Source organism: Paramormyrops kingsleyae, chromosome 12 (assembly GCF_048594095.1).
Source record: "Paramormyrops kingsleyae isolate MSU_618 chromosome 12, PKINGS_0.4, whole genome shotgun sequence".
NCBI classification, from domain to species: domain Eukaryota; kingdom Metazoa; phylum Chordata; class Actinopteri; order Osteoglossiformes; family Mormyridae; genus Paramormyrops; species Paramormyrops kingsleyae.
The window spans coordinates 21,497,053-21,517,806 of record NC_132808.1 but is presented as its reverse complement, the minus strand read 5'-3'; the positions used below and the strand labels follow the sequence as shown (position 1 = coordinate 21,517,806).

General features: G+C 52.3%; 1 protein-coding gene across 4 annotated transcripts in view; it reads right to left on the bottom strand.

The window, feature by feature from the left end:
- LOC111848699 (protein phosphatase 3 catalytic subunit alpha) overlaps positions 1-20,754 on the bottom strand; it is an 81,145-nt gene that overhangs the window by 37,821 nt on the left and 22,570 nt on the right. For all 4 annotated transcript variants that reach the window (XM_023820899.2, XM_023820901.2, XM_023820902.2 and 1 more), the window contains exon 2: positions 2,802-3,002. In XM_023820899.2, the coding sequence (XP_023676667.1) occupies positions 2,802-3,002 (201 nt within the window). The remainder of the gene's footprint in view (positions 1-2,801; positions 3,003-20,754) is intronic.

Below are 20,754 nucleotides of genomic sequence, written 5' to 3'. Positions count from 1 at the left end.
ACCGTGTGTGTGTGTGTGTGTGTGTGTGTGTATGTGGGTGTATGTGGCACTCTTCACCGTGTGTGTGTGTGTGTGTGTGTATGTGGCACTCTTCACCGTGTGTGTGTGTGTGTGTGGCACTCTTCACCGTGTGTGTGTGTGTGTATGTGGCACTCTTCACCGTGTGTGTGTGTGTGTGTGGCACTCTTCACCGTGTGTGTGTGTGTGTGTATGTGGCACTCTTCACCGTGTGTGTGTGTGTGTGTGTATGTGGCACTCTTCACCGTGTGTGTGTGTGTGTGTGGCACTCTTCACCGTGTGTGTGTGTGTGTGTATGTGGCACTCTTCACCGTGTGTGTGTGTGTGTGTATGTGGCACTCTTCACCGTGTGTGTGTGTGTGTATGTGGCACTCTTCACCGTGTGTGTGGCACCTGCGGCGTTCAGGCATTCGGCCGTAAGTCACACGCCTTCAGCCACGGCCCACACTGCCTCCCTGGGGATGGAGGGGCCTGAGGGCCGCGTTTTCGCGAGCGATGGCCGTGTTTACAAAACACTGTCAGGTGGTGGGGGTGGGTGGGTAGATAACAATTTTAACGTGCAGAGATGGCGAGCTCCTCATCTTTCACCGCAGTGAGACACGAGTCAGTCGGGCCTTTCTGGTTCAGCTGGCCCTCGTGGCGATTAGCAAGCTGGCATATCGGCGCCTTAACAGATCAGATTTGCGGACTTACCTACACAGCGTCTGATTGGTCGAAGGTGAAATCACAGACAGGTTCACATCAGTAAAATGGAAAGAAAAAAAAAATCACAGAGACGAGCAAAGAACATAGTTCACAGACAGCAGCGGGGATACCCCCCCCTCCAGGTGTGTAACACACCGTATCAGCACACCCACACCGGAATCCACGCCGATGCCCGCGATGCAGAAAGCGCAGCCTGAAATGCAAGCTGAGCTCTCAGGATAATGTGACCGTCGGCGCCACCGCAGCGCAGCCGCATGGCGGGGGCCCCTCAGTGCGGGGGAGGCGCATTTCAAAGCACAGCGTCTCACTCGCAAATGCGATTCATGCGACAGAACCGGCCCGCACGACGAACGCTGGCGGCAAACGCCCAGAGTGCCCAGAATACCCAGGATTCCCTGCTCACCGGCCACACTCAAGTGCACCGGGGGGGGGGGGGCGGCACTGCCACAGAAAACAGGGGAAAGCAGACAGCGGGGGTGGCACAACAACAAATACAGAGAGGTGAAGCATCTATTGTTATTATAATCATTAAAACAAATAAATAAATAAATAAATAATCTTTTATTTGATGACATGGAACATTGTAAGGACCCCCCTCCAGGTCAAAACCCCCAACCTATGACCTGCAGCCTTTGGGGTCACATGTCTGCAGGAGGAAGCTGGAGAGGGTGGGGGTTAACAAAGCAGCACAGCCATATTTGGTGAGACCCAGACAAAGTTGCCGCCCCCCCCTCCCCCCACCCCACCAGATCTATAAACTGTGGGTTTGTTTCTGTTTTCCAGGCTGGCTGAGGGCAGCTTTCCATCAGGGGGGCTGTCAGTAGTCCGAGGGCTTTAAAAACAGCAGCCGGGTGCCAAATCCGGCTCAAACGCGGTCAGAGAGACTGGCCGGCACATCTGCGTCTTTTATATTCAACCTCCCCCCCCCCCCCAAAACAGAAATCGAAATGCAAGGAAAAGCGATTTCATGGGCTGGGGCCGGCAGTCGATAAACATCGGATTAGGTTTTTAATTCGCCGGGGTGAAGAGTGGTCAAGGAATGCCGACGGCGTCCAATTAGGGCGCGCGCCACGCTCGGATCCCAGACTTGTGATTAAAAAATAAATAAATAAAACAAAAACTCCGCAGCATCATTAAAAAACTGATTCCATTCAGGGGAAATGCGAGACCTCCGAGGTCAACTGGACGGAGAGCTGGGAGAGATAAAGTCCGACTCTCTGGGAAGACAGACTCAAGCCTCACGGCTGGCCGAAAAGCTACAAGCCGGAGAGGACCGGGGAAGGGATAAAGTGAATGTTTGGAGTTGCGGTGACAGCTGGGGCGGCCGGTATATCCACCTCACTTTAGCAAGGCTAGCAGCATAAAGTGTCACCGAGGCCGGAAACAGCCTCACGCTGTACGGAACATGTTCTGCGAAAACATCATTTGCCGGCTTCGCTCTCAGCCTCATGTCTGCAAACGATCCCATTACTGAATCATCAAAGGGCCCCCTTACTTCATTATAAAGTATAATTAAGTCATGAAACGCTAAACAAACACAATGCCGGCAACGACGGCGAGGAGAGCCGGCCGGCGTGATTCAGCCCAAGCGGCGCGCCTGCCCTCGTCATGAAAGGCGGTTTTAGTCAGTCACTCGAGGATCAAGTGCGGGATGAAGCTGGTCGTCCCAGGAAGCTGGAGCCTCCAGACTGTCGAACGCAGGGAGATTCAGGATGAGAGGAAAAGCAGGCCAGTCCCCGGAATACGGGGCGTGCCGTGATCCCGTCTCAAGAATCATTGGCCTTGTCTTTAGTTTCGTTTAACTTTCGTCTAGGTTTCGGTTTTGGTGATATGCTATTTGAACATACACACTCGGCCTGGTTTAGATCCACTACTGACGGGCAGTGTTTCAGAAGTCCAGAAGCTACAAATCCAGCCCAGGATTTCCTTTCCACCAACCAGTTGGGTGTAAAGAGTCACAGAGACTCAACTGGTTTATAAAAACAATCTTGTACTGGATTTGTAGCTTCTGGACCTGAAGTATCCAACACTGTTGACAGGGCTGGAGGGGGGGGGGCAGACACGTCCAGGCGACCCACCTGTGACGGGAGCCTCGATGTCCAGCAGGTTCTTCTCGTTCCGCAGGATTGCCGCCCCCTCAGAGATGAGGCGCAGGGCCACGCCCTCCTCCACCCGGCCCTCTTTGGTCAGGTGCGCCTTCAGCACGTCCACTTTCGGCTTGCCCTCGCTGTCGAACACCTCCTTCGCCGTCAGTCGGTGGCTGGGCGGGAAAGGGACCGCTGCGGGAAAAAAAGAGGGGAGAGGTCAGGGGCGGAGAAGAGGAGGCGAAGGCCAGGGGATGATGAGTCGGGACCCTGGGCTCCCCTTGCATTCAGAACATTCATATCTGCTGTGCAGCTCAGCAGGCAGAGATCTGTGCCCGTGTTCAGAAGGTCATAGGGTCAAAACCCATGGCCGCTGGAGTAATTATATCACTGCTGGGCCTCTGAACCCTTAATCCCAACTAGCCCAGGGACACTGGCTGCCCCTGATCTTCACTTAAATGTCGCGTTGGACAGTAAGCGAGAAGCGGTGCTGAAGCCTTCTTTGGAAGCTGTGGCGGCTTTAAGTCCACAGCAGCTGGAGCTGCCGCACCGCCATGAAACGAAACCGACAGCGACAGGGGATGTGACCCACCCCGCCTGCGACACAGAACTGCAGAAGCTCAGATCCAATTTGCAACGTTTTCATGGCGACGAGCCGCCAAAGGGGCTCCCCCTTCTGCCTCCCCATTCGCTGTCAATTAGCCTGATTTTGCTTTTGTACGGAGCGTATTGTGCTTCCGTCAGACGAGGAAGCCTGGGGGTGCTACCATTCGCCTTCGCTGCCTGTGGCTGCCAGCATTCCTTAAATGGCACTCCTTTCTTATTTAAAAGCTTCCCTGGGTTGTTTAAGGTTTTCTTTATAGGGGTGCTGTGACACTGCATCTCTGTGCTAATCAGTCGCATTTCATAATGTAGCTGTTCTCCAGGACGTTATCACTAAAGGCGTCCAATCAGCTTTAGGAAGGACATTTACGAGGCGTCTATGCGATGCCAGCACTGGTCTCCAATCCCTTTTGTGAATAGGGCCAAATGAGATTTATTCCAGAGTTTGGGGGGGTTTACCTCAACGAGGGAAATCATTTAGCTAATATAAGAGAAGGAGCGGTTTGCAGTTGGTCAGTAGCTAGACGACGCCTCGCGCAATCATCCCGCCATTCGCAGAGCGGTGTTTCTAAGAGCGGTTAATTATGACAAGCAGACGGTGGTCCGTGTGAAGCTGACGCTTCCCGCTCCAAAGCGGTAATTGTGTTCAAAGGCAAGCGAGAGCAGGCTCCCCAACTTGTCGTAAGTGTCACACAAATCCCGGTAATTGCAGGGAAAGTTCAGTTTCTTCTTAAATCAAGGGGGGAAAAAATGCCTTATTGAAAACTTACTGAATAACTCTCATTTTTGTTCACCTGCTTGGTTCATGGTATTCTCAACCTGTGACCCCTCATACACTGACGCCTAATGAGCAAACCAATGAGCGAATGAATTAGCGAGCGAATGAGCAAACAAGCCAACAACAAAATTAAACAAACAACTGAACAAATTCAACAATCTGAACAAACAACTGAACAAATGCATTCCCAGGATGGAGAATTTTCTTCTGCACAAACTGTCTGTTATTTAGGGCAAGCAAGAATCCAAATTAGTTAATTAGACAGTAATTGACTGGCAGCCTTCACTGGAAAAGCTCGCAGATTCTAAACGCTTCTACCACCGGTAATGGTCTCCTTCCTCTCGCGTTCCGTCATGGTGGCCACCACGCACCTCCCAGGGCACCACCCTTAAGGTGGGGGTGGGGGGGGCATCTCCAGGCACCACAGCTTTCCACCCCTGTTTATCAGAGCTGGTCTCCACCTCAGAGGCCCCCGTCTCCACGCTGGGGGCTCCAGACACTTCTCTCACGTACAGAGAGTGTCAGCGGCAGTTAAGATCATAGACCCCCATGTTACGCCCAAACACCTCGCGGGTCTATTAAATTCCTTGACGGTTAGACATACGCCCCCCCCTGAAAGCAGCATCACGGGCGTGGCGAGCACTGACGGCGTAAGCAGCAAACCGGGAAAAGCAGGAACTCCAAATATGTCTGAATATCAATTAATAAGCAGAACAGACCTGCAGCGACCTTTTCCCAGATATCATGGTGCTGGTGGACACTCCTACTCCCACTAAGGACGGAAATCCACACCCCCTCCCAATATACTACAGCAGACCTCCCAGCTTCAGCAAACATTACAACGGGGGCTCATTTATAAGCCAGCACAAGGCAATAAAATAGAATTCCTTTAAAAGAAAGGCAGTGACATGTTGGGGTCTCTGTCCTTCCCATTGTACACATTCGGGTGTTTGGTTGCCAGTCATTTGGACCAGAACCTACTGTGTGTCACACCAGAATGTGAAAGTGATCCACCCCCCCCCCCCCCCCCCCCCCCCACCCCCACCCACCACCGCTGTCTCAACAAATGAGAACTGCATCTCGGGCTTCTGTTTGCCCAACCTTCCCGGGTTCACCGCAAATACATTCCCTGTGGAGACACCCCCCCCCCCTCCCCCTCGAAGGAGCACCAGCAGAGGGGAGGGAGGGGCACTGCCGAGACCCACACCCAGAAGTACACAAACACTGACCGGCATGAGGCTGGAAAATATGGAAATCGAGCTCCTTCCTAAACAGCAGATTAATTCTGTGGGGGTGGAGGGGGGGGGGCATTCTCCACTACGCTACTTTCCAAGTGACCTGAGGTGGAAGTTGTCTGCAAATGTCTTCATCCCAGTACATGTTATCTATTAACTTAACCAGTGCAGCCAGCAGGTTAGGTTGACCAGGCTGGTTGCTTCAGTAACTAATGTGCAGGATAACAGGGTTCGACACTCAAGACGCGTAACTAGCAGGACATCAGAAAGTTGACCAGAGTTACGGAACCCCTCCCAGCAGCACACGTGCTGCCCCCAGCCTGAGCCGAGACCATGCGCCAGGCCTCAAAAGCTGCTATGATGTCAGCAGAGGATGGGTATCTGCTGTGTGATCTCTGCACGCTGTGCCTTGTATGTTTATGTGGGGGGGGGCAACACAAAAAACGCTGACGTCGTCACTTTGCCCGACGAATGCACAAAATACCACATTTGGGGCCAAATTCACAGCGAAGAGGGTGATATTTTATTTTAGGTGGCCATTTCTGCGCCAGTGCAAAAGCCTAATAAATCTGAATGTTTCATCATGCAGGAAAAGCGATCACTAATGCCTCTTAGTGGACCCACCGGTGGAAGGAAAAACAGGACGTTTCTTAATTATTACGCCGGCAAAGAAAACCATGACCCTCTCCCTAACGCGTCCTGGTAACGAGGCATCCTAGCAAGCCGGGCCAAAACACACAGGTCCTTGGGAGTGGCGGCACTGGGCTGGCTGGGTCAGCCCTCATTCCGCCCAGCGTTTACCGGACCGGATCCTCGGGGCGCAGAGATGTGGAAAACCTGATGTTTCTTGCGCTGGAATTTCACAGAGACCTTTTCATTCGTCACACCTGCTAGGTCCCTCATCCTCATTAACCGCAGAGGGGAAGCGGCCCCAGTGACCTGTGGTTCCACCTGACGTGTTGTTTCGACACGGCCCCCCACCTACATGGAGGTACACGCAAGCTAAATAAGCAGCTAGATCGCTAAGACCCCACCCTCCACTAGCCTAGCCTGCTTTTGGGATGTGAAGACAGGCCATGATCACCTGGACAGGGACAGGGAGGGGCCACCCGTTCCCAGGCAGATTAAGGATCCCTTAAATGACATCGAGCTTTGCATTCCTCAAGACGTAACAATGAACCGAACCCGGGATCGACCCATGGAGCTCCAGCAGGGACGAACCCAATGGCCACATGGGACCAACCTCGGCCTAGACTGCATCACACCGCTTCAGCGACAGCTCCGAGAGACACCCAGCTATCCCCAATGTTGACAATATCATTAACACAGTAACACGCTGACAGCCTAACTGGCCAAGTGTTCTAGAACATGTGGGAGGATATAAGCATGCATGCATGTGTGCGTTTGTATAAATGCGCACGCGCTACAGAGTGGGTGGACACACAAACAAGCAACTAGACACCATCTTCAGGGGAAAGGGAAGCAACGAAAAAGCATAAATAACAGCAAACAAAAGTATATAGATAAACATAGATATTCACATTTCCGTGCCTACAAATGAGGATTCATAACCTAACGGGCGTGAAAAAGGAATGAGAGAGAAAACTGATAAACAAAATGCCCAGCCACTGAGGTACAGGCTGAAACTGTGGGAAAATGGATGGAGGCCGTCTCTGTACCCCTGGTTAGCATTCTCAGGCTTGGAGGGGTGGGTACAACATCTCGCCATGTCCCCCCAAGGCAGAGGAATAACACATATCCATGAACGTGAAGCAGAAGCAGAACCAAGTGTGGGATCAAAACGTTACCGAGTTCAGGACAGTGCCAATAAAAGTTTATTTATTTCTAAGAGCACATGTGCAATTCACAAGAGGCAATCCACCTGTCAGTGTGATCCCTGGTGTGACAACCCCTCGCACACTGTGAAACATTTGTGGCCAGTGAGAGGTTTCCTTGGATACTGTGCTGGAGATGGTAACCAGTGAAGGAGAGGAGCAAAGTACAAATACGCAAGCGGATAGCGATAAGTGACACGGCTACACGGCTACACGGCTACACGGCTACACGGCTACACGGCTACACGGCAGCGAACTGAGGACGGCTCATTTGCCGTTATTACCGCCATGGCGCCGGGGGATGGCAGGGAACGGGCTGGACTGGAGGACCAATTTGCACTCCTCCATCAACACAGATCTCATTTGTGCTCTTCATTTCCCCATTTGTGACACCGTCAGCGATATGACAGGGCCGCGGGGGACTATAATATCCTCTGACCGGTCCTAAGGCAGCGTTTCTCAAAACTAGTCCTTGGAAACCCCCCCCCCCCCCCCAGACGGTCCACGTTTTTGCTGCCTCCCAATTCTCGTAGAGTTGGGAGGGAGCAAAAAATGTGGACCGCCTGAAGGGTCCCCAGGGGACGAGTTTGAGAAACACTGACCTAAGGTATCGGAAAGACTTGCAGTGATCGGACACATAAGATTTTGCATATCAGCCAAATCCCTGAAACGTGCATGTTGGTTGGCCAGTGGCGTTCAGTACAGACAGCCAATCACAGCTCTGGGTGGTTCGCTTCTTAGACAGACACTACTGAGTGACATCTTAAGAATATTACGGTGATGCGGGCTTATCGGACTTGGGGCACATTTAAATACCACCCTGGGTGGAATTAAGGGCACAGGGGATCTCAGTGGCCTGACTCTTTAATGGAATCTTCAACTGCCTGGAGTGAATGAAGAACTTAGACACCTTAGATGATAAACCTTAAATATAATCTTTTCGAGAATCTGGTTTAGGTCAATACGGATAAAAATGTTGAATAAAATGAAAGCTCAGTCAGTGCTCAGCTCAGTGGCGCGATGGTAATAATGACTCTTGCTGCAGTGAGAATGTCATTATGCTGTTCGGCCTTGGGGGGTGGGGGGCTGTACAAAGCCCTTTTTGGTGGGTATAATAGAGGGCAGAATAAATCATGGGCTATCAGGAGCTCTAGGAATGGGTAAGCCGGCCGCCCCCGGCACCCGACGTCCCCAGGCCCGGCCTCCCCCGCCGCCTGACGTCCCCAGGCCCGGCCGCCCCCGGCGCCCCGCGTCCCCAGGCCCGGCCGCCCCCGGCGCCCGACGTCCTCAGGCCCGGCCTCCCCCGTCGCCCCACTACCCCCTGTGCCAGTTCTCTCATGGGGTGGAGGGTTTTCATTCTTAACTGAATCTGATCATTGCTCCAACTGCATGCGTCACCACAACAGAAGAGAATACAAAGTTCCACACACACACACACACACACACACAGAATGTTATGTCCCAAAACATGCAAATGAAATGTATATAGAGAGCAAGGGAGCCTGTAGTCTGGTATTTAATGTTCGATGAAACCTGCAGGTGGCTGAATTTGAAGCTTTAATCTGTTATCGGACCCAAACAACACGCTGCACGCTGTCCTGCCCCCCCGCAGAGCACGAGCACGCACACGCATGCAGACACCTCAGACACTGCCCCGGAAACACAGGCCGGCTCGCCGCGTCTTGCCAATTACACGCTCATCGCTGTAGTGTAATTACCCAAACCCGTGTCTGCTGTCCCAGGGTCACCATGGCAAGGTGATCACAGATCGGGAGCACAAGGACCACGATTGAAAGAGGGTGCACGGCACATTAGAACACGGGGGTGGGGGGAGCATTAAACAAACAAAAATGAAAGCTCTAGCCTGATGGAATGATCCCCTGCACAAAAACACCCACACAGTGTCTGCATATCTACATTTCAGAAGCAAGCTACCTGTTAAAATGACAGATAAAAAGAATCCAGAAAAACCGGATGCAAAACACCACTTGGCCACCGTGAGGCGCTGTAGAGCACACGCTGCAAAGCCATCCCGACGGAGATGGTATTGACGTGCCGGACCTGTTGATGCCCACCCTGCCTCTCCCTGGTTGTGTTTTATAGCGCCCCCGGAGCTGTGCTCAGGTGCTGCCGGAGTCAGCGGTTTTTCCTCATCAGCCTCCCCTCCATCACTTGCCTGGTGGTACGGAGAAATGAAATTTATACACACATTAAAACCACAAACTATAACTTCTTGGCTCTACCTCTCCGCGGGAAAAAAAAACGGAAGCTGAGGTGATATTTTACTGCTGCTCTGTCGACACTGGGGGAAGCGAAGAAGAGAAGCGGAGAAAGAAGGAGCGGCAATATTTGGGCCTCGCCGCCATCACCGTAAAACACTTTTAACATTGGGGGTGGGGTCGGTGGGGGCGGATTTCCCACTGCGCCTGCCATCATTTACCCAAAGGTCAATTACACTTGTCGTGGAGGTGTACATGGAACGAACCAATAAAAGATGGTGGACAGCACTACTCTGGTGATGGGGGGGCTCATAAAGCTCGCCTTCGGGTACAGCTGCTTAACGACGGCGCCAAGAGTGCGCTGTTTATGGGGGGGGGGGGGGGGGGGATTGAATGAAACCTCTATTTTATAGTATACAACTGAGCATGGCAACAGAGGTGGATCTACTGCTTAAAAGACCAGGATGGGGTTAATCTTAAGGAAGAACAATTAAAGGAGAGCCCGAGATGGTGGATGATTTAGAGGGGAAATTATTCCGGAGCCTTCTCAGCTAACATTACGCGGATCGGCATGAACAGAACGTTCTGGAAACATAAAATCGACAATGTTTCCCCACTGACAGAAATGCGTCGAACTGCATGCGTTTGACCCTGTAGAGGATTTTAAACAGGCAGCACGGACAGGCTACCCTATACGTGTGCAGGCGGGTCGCCCTTAGGACGCACTGAGCGTGCTCAGTTGCGGCTAGTTCTACGGCTGCAGAAGCTGTGTGCAAACATGTGAGAGCAGGACACCTATCTTCCCCATTACTCCACTGTGGCAGGTTAACTTTGCCTATCAATCACATTCCGTTTATGACGGCGTGTCTTTACAAAGCAGCACTTTACCGTGATTTACGGGTATTTCAGTTCCAGGAATGCGAATGTGTGGGAAGAAACGCGCTCAGACCCCTTCAGAGCCGGCGATGCCTGACATACCGCACCTATAAAAAAGAACCAGCAGAAGCTATGGCAAACGGGACGTCTGATTGGCTGGAGCACGGATGCTGATGGCCGGGGAGGGGTAGGGGAGATCCCGATGACCTGGCTGGCAGGACAGGGGCAACTGTGAGCGTACGCGGTGACACGGGGATCCAGGTGTCAGCACGGGCGCGTTTATGCCACTAATCAACACGCTGAGAGACATCTGGCTCGCTGACTGACAACACGCTGGTACACTGGTGCCCCGGAATTACGCCACCGTACAGGCAGTATAAAACGGCACGTCTGACCAGGAAAACAGGAGACTCCGGACAACATGTGCGGTGATCGCTAAGCGCTAACGGCTACACCAGGCCGCTCTCCTCTAACAGCCTTTATAGACAGCTGCCTGATTGCCATTGGTTTAAAAGGCCAGGGGACACGCCCCCTACAGGCTAGGATTGGCTGCCCATTTGCACGCACCTAGACCTGGAAGAGATACAATCACATCAGCACCGGCTGGGATGCCCTCTGTACGCTGAGATGTGACCCGTCTGGGCCCTGAGTGATAGATGGAGAAATCCAAGTGGAATTGGGGGGGGGGGGGGGGGGGGAGGTTGGAGGGATTGCTGCTAGGAGACCCCCAGCCTGTATTTTCCAGGCTGTTTTTAGTCTGCAGTTCGGAGAATGGATCCCCCCCTCCCCCATTTTTAATAAATTAGGACAGGATGGAAAGCGGCTCCAGCAAAACCGGCACCATCTGCGTGAGGGAGGGATGAAACCAAATCCATGCCGCCCCCCCAAAAGCAGCAGCCCGGGGGTTCCCATCCCACACGGTGACGGATTCTCATCCAGACACTGACAGAATGGCCCACATGTTGCAGGGGAACCTCAGGCCTCAGGTGCACGGGGGGAATGGGGGGGGGGGGCCCGATTCCTGTATATACCAGCGAGGGGAGAGACAGCACCGTCGCACGAACACCGGATCACGGCATCTGGGAGAGCAGGGTGTGGATCGCGACCCAAGCAGGTCCCAAACACTGAATCCCACAATGCACCTCTCCTCACGTGCTGCAGGAATCAGACCCGAGCGCAAAAGGGCAGAAAGTATTCCAGTCTAATTTAGGATTTAGCTTGTTTGGGCTCGGAGATCATAATCCAATTTGGGGCCGACATCAGATCCGTGGAGCTCGCTGGGTAACGTCTCGTGATGCGTTCCTGTTTTACTGCCGATGCAAACGGGAGCCTACAGAAGTTTTTACCATGGACACAGATGAGTCTTGCTGTGTACAAACAGGTTAACGACCCCTGATTAGTACAGTTAGAGTATCGGATTGATCAAAACGGGGGGTGTCGTTAGGGCTGTTTTAGGGAGGGTTTAGCTCCTCTAAAATGTTCTTTAGCCCCCCCCACAGAATAAACATACACCAATTCATTTAAAATAGTGTGTTCTCATTCATCTGGATTAAAATCAGACCCCCTAGTAAGAGTGTACCTAGCAGTATGTCCGCTAATTAACTAAACTAATTACCAATTATTACCAAAGCATGCAGAGAAATCTCACGCTGGCTGACGTTCGCATAAATTCCAGATGTAAATCTGTCACGTGAGGCTGTACGTTTTGCAACTGGCCTCTGATAACTGAAGATGCTGTCGCTCATCACCATGCTCTCCAACGTTCACACCCGAGGCCAGGCCGGGCGACCATGTGACTGGCGCGTGGGCGGATAACCCACTTTAACCCCGCGTGCGTTCCTCGGCACCCATTCGGCGCTAATGAGCTTTGCTGAAAAACGAAATGCACTCACATGCAGGCTGAAAGCCAGGCCCATCTACCCATCCAGAACTGGGTTTGGGGGGGGAGAGGGGGCATCTGGAGTCTGTGTCAGGAAGCACAGGGCATGGGACACCCTGGGCAGGAAGCCACACAGGGCACAAAAACAGTACACACTCCACTGGTGTTCACACACCATGTTCAGATCTCAACCCTCGGAAGTGTGAGTTAAACACACAATACACTGTGGCACAGCACTAAATCCAACTAACTTAAAGGAGAAAGAAAAAAAAATGCATTTAAAGAAGGACAATATTCAGTCAGAACAACACTCCCTGAACTGTGATACACACTGTGCATGCCATGCGCATTAAACTTTTAATTGTCCTCTGCTAAATAAAGGCAGTCGTCTATATTTTAAGGCTTGTCAGCTGGCGTTTTTTTTTTTTTTTTTTGGTGAATTGACAGCTGTTCGATCTCAAGCGGCAAATGTTTACTAACCTCGCTGCAGGTGGCCAACCGCAGGCTCACGATATAACGGAGGCCGCGATTGGCTCTCTGCAAGAGGGGCTTTCAATAACATTGAACTGAGGCCACCACGTGGTCAAAATGTAACGGACGCCGTGATTGGCTCTCCTCAAGAGGAGCTTTCCGTAACATCTGAACTGGGGAACAAATCACTCCCTTCTCCCTCTCTCTCTCTAAGCGAGTATGTCAGTGACACAACTGCCATTTTTACGGAACGACTCTGCCTTCCCTACATCTGTGTGGACATTTATGAAGCAGGTGGCGGGTATTAAACTGACAGACATGACAGTTTAATAAGTAATAACAGGTATTTCACTCCCATTCATGCGCGGATACATAGACGATAGAGATTTAGGGGAATCGTCAAAGGACGCTGTCTACTACTGGGAGGCAGGCAGACCATTCTCAGGTGCGCTTTTCATGACATGTGGACATAAATAAAGCATTAATTAAACGTAGCTGACGGGAAAGACAAGGCTACGGGAACATGAGAGCGGGGACGGTTCACGAAGCTGATCTGAAGCAGTGCTTCTACCCACACATAAATTATGCATGAGAGCGATTTGTGTCACTTACACAATGGCCATCGGAGCGGACCTGTGGCATTAGTCATCGCTCAGACGCCTCTTACGTAACGCGGGACCCGGCAGAGTAACCAGCCACGGGGATATTCTGCGTTTGAGACACACTCACCCAGGAGCACAGATACCTAAAGCTGTTATCGAGGATGGCATCTTACCAGGAAGTGGTGGGATTGCGTCTAGCAGGCCTGTGGAATGAGGCTCAGATCCTGCTCTCGATCTGCGGAGACTTAACTCATCCAGGGGCGACTGCAGGATTTGAGGTGCTGGCGTAAGAGGGGCTGTAATTCATACAGGGGGACCGACATCATCATTAGCCAATGATATATTTTGAATCAGTGAGTGACAGGGAGGGGGGCACTTTGAGGGCCAATCAGCTTTTTCCATCCCTGAACTAACCATTGGAACCAGCAAGGCCTCAACATGACATTCAGATGAGAGGTCAGATAAAATTTCGATCTTTATATTCTACCCTGATATCAGGCATTTCCAGCTGTTTGAGAGAGTCACAGGAGAAAGATGGCTACCAGTCCCTTAGCTCAGCCGCAGGCCGGCCCCTGGCACCCTCCCGGACGAGCAGAGGTCCTCCCGCTCTTCATAGGGACCACGGAGCGCTTGTTTACAGGATACCACTGGGGCGTCACAAGGCAGGCCCTACACCTGCTCCTCTGACGGTGGCAGGCTCGCGCCGGGGCTGCCGGCCAGGGCACGCGGTCAGCATCGGCAAGGGGGGGGGAGAGCCTCGCGCATCCGGGGCCACGGCAGGCGAGGGCAAGGCTCCGGCGAGCGCAGCCCCGCGGCACCATGGGAATGTTCCACAGGAAGTAAGCGATGGAGCTCGCGCCGGCATTAGGCACCAGTCCTTCCGCTCCGGTGACAGAACGAGAGGTCAGCATCTGTGCCGTGCTGGACTGGAAACACTGAAAAGCCGCTGAAAACGCCCAGTATATTTACCCTGTTCCCTGTCGGTTCAGTGGTCTGAATGAATAAACGTTTACTGTATTCATTCCTTCTTAACTGGTTTCGTCGGGAAGTAATATTTATTTATTTATTTTTTAAATTTACGAGCTGGGGGCTGCTCCATATCAGGCATAAAAGGCTGTATTCAGATTCATGGATGCGTCATTTTTAGACAGTTCTTAACAGTTCTGAGTCTTGCCGCTGTATAATTACGTTGTTCCACATGACTCCGAGGACTGCAGAGAAAGGGCATTAAATAAAAGCAGGAATGCACAGATATCATGGAGGAGTTCAGGCCGATTCCCGGCGGTGCAGGGGAAAGCAATTAATTCCCTTCTGTATTGTCTGTGGACACAAACTAGGAGAGTTTGTCATGATGAGAAATCGGCAGAATTTATTAAAAACCGTGAAGGTCATCAAAGCTGGACAGTGAATATCTTGTTTCTGAATTAAATTATGTCCTGGAGACCATTCTTTGCTTCTCGTAGCACTGAGATAAAGCTTGTACTGTTTATAAATATACAGACAGGCACAAACAAAGTATATGCCCAGACTGCGATAAGCGAAACACAAACAGAAAGTCGTCTAGTTCCAACAGTGGGCAGATATTAAGCAGTGTTAGGAAATCTCTCTCTCTCTCTTTCTCTCTCTCTCTCTCTCCCTCTGGCAATACAGGTACTGAAGTTGGAAATACTTTGCAAGGATGTGCCCCGTTCTCCTCAGTGTCATTAGCGAGGTTTCGGAAGGACACAGTCCTCCCACTCACTTGGAAGCGGCCAGCAAACGGCCAATAGGACGGGTGCCATGGAAGTGAGCCTGTTCTGGCTGACTGATCACAACACGTCCGCGAGGTGCCAGAATCCCACGGCGAACAGTCCATATATTGGCTGGATCGACCGCGGTGCCGCCCAGGACTGCTGTAAATACCCAGGCCGCGGCACTTACTCCATCCCTATGCCGTTGGTTGTATAACACATTGATTAAAGACACGGAATTACAACCCCGAGGCCAGCGATTGTAGTGTTAGGATGGAGCAGGAATCCGAAGCCGAATTTGGCAAAAGTAGGTATCCGTTTGAGTGGGTAAAAACTGCAAAGTAGGTTTGGATGCACGTGTCACTAAAGCGACTAAAAATAGGAGCTAAAAACACCGGCTTTGGGGCAAATTCCTGCCACCTGTGTACTGTGTGGAACTGAATGAAAATGACTGGGCCACGGGAGAGGGGGTGGCGAGGAGGGGGGGGTCGGGGAGGGGGGTCGTCTGGGTCAGCCGGCTGGGGGCGAAGCCAGCAATGTGAAACGAGGGGGAGAAAGAACGACATTAAGTGGCTCACATCTTATTCCAGTATATATCATCCCGCGACGAAGAGAGCATGACATAATCCCATACGACAGGCCAATTAGAAGACAATGGCAGCACAGGCCATGCTCTCGATGCGGGCCCGGCCCGGCCCACGGTGCCTCTCGCAAGCCCTCCTTTCTCCGGCTCCGCTCGTGCCGGCCAAGTGCTGGATCCAGGCCCTGTTATGTAAGCGGGCTGAAGAGCACGGGCCCTCTGACGCACGCTGAGCACTGTGGCTGCTGCCGCCTTTTCAGGCCCCTGTCACCGTGCGCGCCAAGGCGGCGGGTCCCAGAAAGGCCCGGAAGCCTCCCCCCCGCCCCCCCGGGAGTCCCACGTAGGTCGGGAGGGTAAGTATGCGGTGTGTGTGTGGGGGGGGGGCTGGCTTCCACCGGTATCCGCAGCTAAAAGCTCCACTCTGGCATCTTCCACGGCTCCGTTTCTAATGGTCCCGGATCCCGTCGGAGGACCGTTCCAGAACGAGAGGATGCGGTTGCCTGGGGAGAGCGGGGGGGGGGGGGGAGGGCTGGCTGGAGAGAGCAGGGGGGGGGCTGTGGCACTGGAGAAAGGCGCAGATCCTCTCCAGAGCGGATGCTGCAATAGCAGATCTTTCAAGATCAATAGTATCGGAGGCCTGTATGGTCAAAGCAGCTCAGACAGGGAGGAGCGGCAAGACCTTCGGAGCGGCAGTCAGGACAGCGTCTCCCCCCAATGCTCACACAGCTACATTCATCACTATGCTGCCCTTCATAACGCAGCTGCCCAAACACTAACGACAGGAGCGGTATAAGCAAACACAAGCTGCAGTTTATGCCGGACAGCATGAGATAGGAGTGACCTCGAAAAGACAGCGTGTACCTCCAACGTCTCTAAGGATCCCACTGGCTGACCAACCAGAAATTACTACAACAGGCATTTAAGACAATTTACCAAGTGCCAGTTTTAACTGATGCATGACTGAAAGATTTAAGATTGGAAGGATTTGAGCCAAAATCTTAAGTCTCTAGATCATAATCTCCATTTGATATCAGCTAGTAACCATTCTGACAAAACCACTGGGCAGACACTGTTTTTCCAGTGCAAATAATCATATTGTGAACGACAGCTAAGCTGTGTACAGAGGCGCCCTCAGCGGTGCCGTCCCTACAGGCCCCCACGTGGCGGAAGGATGAGCCCGACATTGTTTGGAAACAAGCTCCTGTGCTCCAGGCCCGACCGGCTCAGATAACAAAAATGACAACAATGTTAGCAATGTCCCGACGATCCAGTTTGCGCCGCACAAAGGAAAAATAAAACCTCACGGGAAGGGGAGAGAAGGCTCTGAGCGATGTCAGCGACAGCCAAGTGCCGACGGAAACATCGGCGCCCCCTTCAGACAGGAATGGGCCGCGCAGCTCAACCCACGTAAAGGTGGGTGTCGTGGCGGGCCGATTGTTTACAGGCTCAGCGCACCGCCTGGCTTCACGTAGCGGGCAAAGCGGCGGCTGAAGGGGTGGCAGCAAACATCAACGCTGCCGCCAGAGTGCGCCGGCACGGTGACGGGGAGCGCTAGGGGATTCCCCGGCTGCATGGGGCTCCCGCAGCCTCGGGGCCAATTACATGAGCAGCATCCCAACCTGCTTCAGGTCACACGCTACAGATAGTCTCTTTTCCAAAAGAGACCAGATAAAAAATATATAAATATAGATATATAAAGCGAGCGGCAGGTCGAACTGCAAGTGACTGCAGCAGCAAAGCCTTCAGCTGCAGGCCAGGGCTTGGTGGGTCCATTAAAAATGCAATCATTGTCTTAAACTGAGACTACAGTGACGCAGTAATAGTCATAACAGTGAGAACTGCATGCATGCATATTAAAGAGCTGGCAGATTGAAGGACTGAGGATAATTCAGAGATACCTGAACGGGGAAGGAGGCCGCGGTCAGGCTAACGGGCTGTGGCCGGACATCGGGGGGGGGGCACATACTCTCAAATGAGGTGCGAGCGAAAGAGATGGAGGAGAAGGAAAAAGATAGGAGGTGGAGGAGGAAGAGAAGAGGCTTGCTTTAACTCTGTAGCGGTTCCCACGTTTGCCGGGCAAGTGTAAAGCCAGCTGGACAGGGGGGTGGGTAGCACTGATGACCATGTGACCATGACTCGGGGTCCCATCACCGGCGTGCGGGGGGGGGGGGGGGGGGGGGGGGGGGGCTGTACCCGACGTTGGATACAGCATCAGCATGTCACCCACAATCCCACTTATATTTCTGCAGCAAAATAATTCCTGCATTGCAAAATAAAGTACCAACAAAATACCGCTTTTACAGGGTCCTACCCAATCAGGCCAGGACTCTGATGACGTGTGCAATGCATTTTATATTTTATCAACATGGAAGACGCACCTTAGGTATTATGACTGTAGGGAACATGAGGGGATCCACTGAATGGCGAGCAAACACACAGCTGCTGGAGTTATGAAGTTTCCCAGCATGCACCAGGGAAATTGAGTTTGCCTGTTTTCTGTACTTATGGTTTGAGTGACTGAAAGTGTGTGTGTGTATGAGAGAGAGAGAGAGAGAGAGAGAGAGAGAGAGAGAGAGAGAAAAATCGCTGACGAAGACCAGCATCTATCAACAGATCTCCATAACCCACACATCTGCGATCCCCCCCCCCCCTCCCCGCCCCCCAGTACAGGCGCTGTGAATCCTCATGCTGAATTGCCAAGTGCTGAGTGAACCACAAAGCCCACCCCGCACCCACGGCGATTAAGCAGCTCTCGCAGTGCGCTCTAATTAAGCGCCGTGGACGGGATCCTCTCCAGGCGTGCTCTTTTAACGCACAGTTATTATTTTATTCAAACGCTGCATTTTAAACCTGTGGCTCAGTTTTCGTAAAAATTCTTTTGCGCTGCCAAAGCTCCCTGGTCAGGTGGTCGCACTGGGGTCCCGTTACCAGCAGAGGGCGGCGGTGGGGATCGCCGCTGCCCACCACTGAGTGCAGCCACGTGTCACCCCACTGAGCACAGCGCCATGTCATCGCCGTCGAAACCACAAGGAGGTCATGTGACCAGGGAGCACAGGACAAATGTGCACTGATTATTAGTCCTGCAGAGATTTACGCTTCCTATGCTCTGCATTTAAATATTTGGCAACGGCAGGTTAATGGGCACATGTGATGTCAGACCTCTGGGCTTCGAGTTCAAATCCCACCTCCGCTATGTGTGAGTGTGCGTGTGAAAGAGCGTCTGCGTGTGTGTGTGTGTGAGAAAGTGTGTGCACATATGAGAGAGAAAGTGGGTGCGAGAAAGTGTGTCAGCGCGCGCGCGTGTGTGTGCACGTGTTTCTCCCTGCATCTCTAAATTGTCCATAGTGTTTGCACCCTGTGATGGGACGAGCATCCTGTGCAGGGTGTACCCTACCCCAACCTGGTGCCCTTATGCTGCCTGGGATAGGCTCCAGACCCTCCCCCCTCCCCCCCAACAAATTCAACCAGTACAAGAAACTGGAACATGAATGCGAGATATATTCATATTATATACCAAGGTCTCGTACATTCACAAAAGCCCTCATTATGAATTTCATAAATATTCTAATCAATAATGCAACATTCAGATTAAATTACAGCACGGCATCAAGAATCAGGAAGTGGATTCCCATGACACTAAACGGGACTAACAGGCAGAGGGATCCCTGAATGCATGTGGAGTTCAAGCCTCAATCCTCCTACCGCTGCATCCCAATCTGCTGCCGTTCACCACACTTATCACGAGTGGGACAAACCGCCACTGGGCTTCCCCCCTCTTTATGGGGCCGGCCGCTCCAAACCTCCTTTAAATCGCTTCAGTGCTCTGAAGAGCCCCAGGGAGAAGCCCGTACACACGGCAAACACCGCTGAGGCTCTTAATCAACGCCAACGCGGTGCCTTCCCTGGGAGAGTGTGGGTGACTCATCTCCATGCCGAGGAGAGAGAGAGTGCACTGCCACCCCCCCCAGAGGGCCGGCAATCGGCGGCACACGGCCCGGACCCCCCCCCCCCCAAGCCTGGCGCCCCCTGCGTTCCCCCCAGATGCCTGCCCATTAGTGGCACACGGCTGGGACCCCACTGAGCCTCCACCCCCCCCGGTGTTTCCCCCAGATGCCCGCCCGTCACCAGCACGCGGCCGGGACCCCCCCCTCCCCGAGCCTCACGCCTCCCATATTTCTCGATGCGCAACTCCAGAATTTGCATCTCCATCTTTCAGGGTTCAGTGATCAAGAAGGAACAACAAATGAATGAGCAACATGAACATGATTTAATTATCCAGCACAAGTCCTATGAGTAATAATCAGTATATTGATTCAGGGTGGGGACACACACACACACACACACCATTTTGCTGCTTACACATCAGCATGTACCATGGCAGAGACATCAATAAGACACAGCGAGAAGGATCTGGCAGGGAGAACAGTCACCGTTTAATGGTTATGTCACAGCGTGCCATGGCGTACCAGTGACACTAAGCATTGAAGACTGTTACAGCCTTGCTCACGGGTCACGACACAAAACCCAATATACTGACAAGAAGGGTGAGAGCAAAAATAAGGAATATTGGCTGAGGAGGGGCTGGTATTGAGCAGGATCCAACCTCTGGACTTTCATTCACACGGCACCCTGCCGACACACAGGGTACAAAGACAGGGACCTGACTGAGACTGAAATACACAGCCTCCTCCATCTCAATCCAATACAGCAAACGCTGCAAGGACCCAGCGCAGGAATCTGCCGCGTTGCCAAGGCGATTAAGAGCCAAAGGCAAGAGTGGTGTGCATTATCCGGGTAGGGTGATTTACCTCCAACATAGTGCATGCCTTCAGTAACGAGTCTTAGTCATCAGAAGGCATCAGAGCACACGCACATCGCTTATGATGGTGCAGATGTTCCAGCAGTGATTGAAATTACACACCCGGCCTAAAGGTACCAGCAATAATTACAATTAAGTAATTCTCCTTGGGTGTTCCTTTTTTTCCCCGTCTTGTGACTGCTGTGAAATTGCCTTCTCCGTGCAACGCAATAACACCGTCTCAGTTATTCGTCTCCTTATCTTTGAATCCGATTGTTACGCATAAGGAGATGCAAAAACATTGTGCTGAATCTGTCCCTTTTCAAAGCTTTGGGTTCCAA